Source organism: Eutrigla gurnardus (assembly GCF_963514095.1).
Source record: "Eutrigla gurnardus genome assembly, chromosome: 14".
NCBI classification, from domain to species: domain Eukaryota; kingdom Metazoa; phylum Chordata; class Actinopteri; order Perciformes; family Triglidae; genus Eutrigla; species Eutrigla gurnardus.
Window position 1 is genome coordinate 5,288,409 of NC_139937.1, and position 6,000 is coordinate 5,294,408.

The 6,000-nt window shown below is 41.2% G+C and overlaps 1 protein-coding gene across 1 annotated transcript in view; it reads left to right on the forward strand.

Moving 5' to 3' along the window:
• Positions 1-6,000, forward strand: part of itga8 (integrin, alpha 8) — a 39,627-nt gene that overhangs the window by 30,792 nt on the left and 2,835 nt on the right. The window contains exons 23-25 of the mRNA XM_084026190.1: positions 251-331; positions 1,162-1,267; positions 2,460-2,618. Of these exons, the coding sequence (XP_083882316.1) occupies positions 251-331; positions 1,162-1,267; positions 2,460-2,618 (346 nt within the window). The remainder of the gene's footprint in view (positions 1-250; positions 332-1,161; positions 1,268-2,459; positions 2,619-6,000) is intronic.

The window sequence follows — 6,000 nt, forward strand, 5'->3', positions numbered from 1 at the left end:
GAGAAGACAGTTGGCCCTGAGGAACTCCAGAGAGGAGACTGGCTCCACACAACATGTCCACTGTTTGCTTCATTGAATTGATTTATATCCATCACATCATTAGGCACAGACGGTTAAATGTTGGCCAAGTCCGCTGCGAGGGAAATGCTATTTGGAGTTAGCTGAACATCATAGAAACGCTGGGAATAGTCAGCTTGATGTGTGTTTTGTTTGACATTTAAACTGAAGTCCTTTGTCAATCTCTTCACAGCTCCAACAAAGATAACTCGGACAGCAACCCGGTCAGTCTCAATCTGTCCATCGTTGCCAAAGCTCAACTAGATTTACGTGGGTGAGTCCAGCAGCCCGCCGTCTTCTGTGGAACATAGTGGCGACCGTCTCTGTTTTACAAAGATACACTTGCTCTGGTTTCAATCTAAACGTTGTGGTGTTTGCATGATATTACTGCCCCCTTTTGTGATATTTGACTTTGTGGAGAATGTTTATACACAGATGGAGAACAGCATGAAAACACATGAAATACATTCCGACTAATCAGTTGCACATGGGATACTTGTGAGCCTTTGACGTGTTACGGGATGCCCATACCCCACTGACACACACACACACACACACGATTCAAAGCTTGGAGCCTTGCGTGGTTTGTTTGGGTGTGGTCAGCTGAACATTCAAACAGAGGACAACCTGGGATGAGAGATACGAGGACATAAAAGTCCCCGTGTTTGTTTTATGAGAGTGTCCTGACTCGGCTGTGTCCATGTAGCATTTTTAATTTTGTCATCAAATGAGGCAGAATTCGTTTTGCAGGAGTTACGTTTTTGTTTTTTAATATTAGTTTTTGCCAGTATCATAAGTAAATGTGAAACACACCATAATGTAGTCCACCACCTTTTTACTAGGACCTCAGTAATGAACTCACAGCAGCTGATAAAGGATGTAGTAGTCTATTATCTAATACTCACTGCCCAGGTACAGTACGTTGATATAGGTATTAGTCTATGAAGTCATTTTCTTCCACATACTAGACTTGACCCATCCTAGTCAACCCCAGTGTAAAAATAGCTTCCAACTCCATACACTTGTTGACAGTGACCAATAACAGTATTACATTTAGCCTCTGGTTGCATATATGTGACACCAATCTGTTTCTCCTCTCTTCAGGGTGTCCCATCCCTCTCAGGTGGTGCTGCCATTCCCACGCTGGGAACCCAAAGAGAAGCCTGTCAAAGAGGACGACGTGGGGCCCCAAGTCACACACATCTACGAGGTACACCCCAACGCCACCGTACTGCTCATTTTCATGTGAGGAGGACGGTAGAGGTGTGTTCAGACATGAGGAGGTGAAGAAGGCTGGGTTGATTTGTTGTTGCTGGTCATGAAGCAGGCCTCGGTCACAGACTGGCAAGATGAAAAGAACAGAAAAATAGGTGTTGGAAGTTGTAAATTAGGGAACAGCAAGAGGGGGGCAACACACACACACAGGGAAACCGGTAGCTCTATAAAGGATCAGGCTCTGGCTGATCAAAGGTCTGCAGCTCAGGAGTAATTACTGCTGTGAAGGCGGGAAAAACAGAAGGGGAAAAGGGAGAAGGAAGGAGCGAGGCGAGGAAGGAGGAGGAAGGAAGGAAGGAAGGGAGGAAGGGAAAGAGGAATTGTTCTTCAAACTGGAAACAGTGTAATGAGTAATTCTCACTGAGAGGAAAACAAGGTCAAACAGAGGTACAGACAAGCAGATAGAAGGATGGCAGACACACTGGCGACAGTTTACAGTAAGGGCATGTGCACGTATGCATCCGTGCACCGCACATGTGATTTCCTTTTGTTTTAAAGGGACGGCTGCTTCACTGAATCCCAGTGCAGCCGTGTCTGGCCCGTCCTGCAGCTGATAATGATTTTCATTTGTGGTGCTTTTCCCAGTTGGCAGCTGCTTCTAGTTAGAGAGGACAGACTTTTTTTTTTTTTCTTTTGCTGTTGCAGAATTCCTGCCCTGCAGCGCCAGAATCATGTCCTGTTTGGATGACTTGCTTTAGCGTTAATGACTGTGTGTGTGTGTGTGTGTGTGTGTGTGTGTGTGTGTGTGTGTGTGTGTGTGTGTGTGTGTGTGTGTGTGTGTGTGTGTGTGTGTGTGTGTGTGAGAGAGAGAAGACATGTCTGGGTAAAACATGAAGATTTATTGAATTGATGGTTCATTTAAGCTCATAATTCATTTATCCTAATTCCGATATGGAACGATGAGTCAGGTGATGCTGGAGGTTTTTCTTGTCTTGTATTTCGATCCCCAGTGACTGAAGGCTGCATTAGTATTAGTTTCACTAAAACACAGGTGGCCTGTGTCATCATCCCTCGTTACATCATCATCAGTTATGATAACCTAATTATAGCCTCAGCCACATGAGACCTACTAATAAGAGAGAAGAGAGCACAATACTGACTTTATGTGTTTTTCTCTCCGTCTCCAGCTCCATAACTTTGGTCCCAGCAGCGTTCAGGATGCTGAGCTCCAGGTCGGCTGGCCGTCCCGTTTCCGTGACGAGAACCTGCTTTATGCCATGGAAATTCAGACTGACGGACCAATTAGCTGCCGGACGAACAGCAGCCTCAACCCACTTGGCCTTCAGGTAACACAACAGGAGATGTAACATATACACGCTTATGCATGCAGACGCATAGAAAAAGCCATTTCTATACCCAATAATATAATTCTGGACATACTGCCATGGAAATAAATGCTTCATAGTATTTATAACCTCTTCCTCACATTCTACCAAACCACCAGACCTTCTGCAATTTTAGGCTTTTATTTATTATATTGCTATCAGCTTATTCATCCATCTGTTGATCCATCATTTATACCTGCTTATTTAGACATAATTGTGCCCGTTGTTCTGGATGCTTTCCATGTTCTTTGCCAGTTGGCTCACAGCGATAGATTATTATGCTTATTAGCAGAAATTAGAGATGGAGTTGGTTCCAATGCCTATGATATCATCTGTAGAGTAATTCTAAAAGAAAGCATGCAGTGTTTTCAAAAAGTGCATAATTATGTCAGAACATGAAGTGCTACGAGTTGTAATCATATAGGAAAACATAATGAGACGAATGCGCAGCATGTGGTTATAGGTACGTTTTTTTTTTCATTTGCCGTTTTTGTCCAGATGTGGTCCTTTCCAATTTCCCAACATCCTCCAGTGTCGCGGTCTATCCCTCTGTCGACTAGACTAATGGATACACACAGGCAGTGAGGAGTGTTATCACAAGCTTCTTTTTTTGTTTTGTTCTCCAGACTCAATCAATCAATTAATCAATCAGTTATTTGAAATGTATTAATTATTATTTTGAGAATTGCTGAATCATTTAAGTCATTTCTGTAAACGGAACCTTCAAAGGAATTATTTCAATATTTCATGGTTAAATGATTAATCAATAAATCAAAACAAAAAAATTTAAAAGAATAAAGAATAAAAATAGAAGCCACTTTTGCACAAACATGATTCAACACAACCTTCACACTCGCCAACATTGACATTTTTTATTATTGTATCATTGTTCGTGTCTCTATGCCAACCGACATTTAGTAAAACATTTATTTTACAGTCATACATTTTTACACCTCAAACCATTTCCCAAAATATCGGTATTGTCATCTGTGACCTCATAGATAGTCCATCGTAGTATGTCAGGAGAAGTCATGGTATAGTATAAAGTCATAAAAGTCATAGGATGTCTTTAAACAGTCATGTAGTCAATACTTTGTAATTAAAAGGAATAGTGGTATAGTAAGTCATGAGTGCCTGCTGATGAGGATCAGGTGTGTAGGACGGGACTTTTTGACCACGTCGGGTCGTCTATTGTTAGAGCGTGACTGGCATGCTTGAGTTTATTCTTCTCTGAAAACAGAATCGAACATTGAGGGTGTCTACACACTGCAATGGTGAGCATGTGAATACATGGATCAATAGATCTAAAGATATGCAGCTAATTGGACATTGATTTGTTTGCAACCTAGAACCCATTCCCCCGTCCGCCCTTCAGTGTCTTCTAGATAACAGTGGAGAAAAGTTACTTCAATATAGTTCGTCAAATAAGTCATAGAATAGAATGGAAAAAATCATACAATCGTATGTCATAAAAAAGACAGTAGTATGACATTAAAGTAATGAAAAGGTATTATATAAGAAAGTAAAAGTATGTCATAGAAAAGGGAAGTCATTAAAAAAGTTATAGTATAGGAAGTCATAAGGTCAAGTATATGATAAATAATCATGCAGAATTAATTCAATAAGTTATAGTAATCTAAATCATGAAAAGTCATTTTCTAGTATGTAATAAAAAGAGTATAGTCAATAATAATGAGTCATAAAGTCACAGTATTGTAGATTATCATAATAAAGTCATTGTGTAGCCATAAAAAGTCATAGTATAGTTGGTTATAAAAAAAAAAGTAATGGTATATTATGTGATAAAAATGTGATATTATCAACTATTTATTCATAACACGATAGCCATATTTAATTTTTCTTTTAAATATAGCCAGTATATCACAAGATCACTCCTTCCAGGATTAGTTGAATTGTCCAATACACATTGTTGGACTTTAAAGTATGTTTTGGACTCTGAAGAGATAAAAAATGAATCTGTTGTCTGTGTCTCGTGTCATTCAGTCATTCATCTGCTGGCTGTTAATGTACTGTAAGTTTGCTTGTATGACTTTTTTCACAGTCTCTGTCCTCAGATCCTCTATCTCCTTCTGGGAGCTCACATGCAACACAGACCGCTGTGGGATCATTAGTGTGTTCTAATTACACTTTTTCACAATTGTTAACACACGTTTCTCAAAACAATAACAGCGTTCTCAAAACTGCAGCCACAAAACTGGAAGCCTCACACACAACATGCTCAGCCTGACACGCCCTTTGCAAGACGGCTCTTCCATCAAATCTCTTAACTGTTCACTAAATGGAACTCATTTGCTACACAGACAGATTCTCAAACGACACACACATACCATTGAGTACACAACCAAGCATTTGCTGCACAATGACGTGCAACATTGAAAACACAATCATAGAAATGGAACAGACCGTATGAATGACGATGACTCTGGAGAAGGAGCCATTTCTCCTTTTGTAAAATGTCTCAGTGTTGGCCTTGTTGTCTCATCGTCAAACATAAAACAAACATGCAGCACGAATAGTTTTATTTCAGTTCACAGAGAACCGTACAGTACTGTAAACCCGTCTGCCCCCCGTCACAAAAATGAATTAGGCATCCTGTTGGTTGGCCTCCTTGTCCTCTTCCTCCTCCTTGTCTTCCGCCTCTTCCTCTACTTTCTCCTCCTTGTCCTCCTCTTCCTCCTCCTTGTCCTCATCTTCCTCCTCTTGCTCTCCCTCCTCCTCCTTGTCCCCCTCTTCTTCCTCCTTGTCCTCATCTTCCTCTCCCTCCTCCTTCTTGGCCTCCTCCTTGTCCTCCCTTCCCTCCTCTTCCTCCACCTCCTCCTTCTTGTCCTCATCTTCCTCCTCCTTGTCCTCCCCCTTGCTCTCCTCTTCCTCCTCTTGTCCTCCTCTTCGTCCTCCTCTTCCTCCTCCTTATCCATCTCCTCCTTGTGCTCCTCTTCCTCCTCATCCTCCTCCTCCTCCTCCTCCCACTCTTCCTCCTCTCCTTCTCAGGTTGTCTCTCTTAAAAGTTCTCTATTGTTCACCAAACAAAACGGAGGCTGAAGACACTTTTATGCTGCAGTCCTGATTAGAAACGGCTCACAGACCTGCATGTTTAGAGATTTGAGTGTTTGTGTGTTGAAGGTTGATGCTTTGAGATCTTATTGAGAAGTGTGCAACAACTGAACATTGTGTGTAGTGTTTTCACAACGAGGTGATGTGTAATTGACATCAGAGTGTAAAGAAGGAAAGGCAGAGTCTAATGCAGATAAGTAGTGTGAACAATTGTGAAATACTGTAATAAATGTAATTTAAGGGGCCCAAACAGATGCTGTAAATGGTTAAA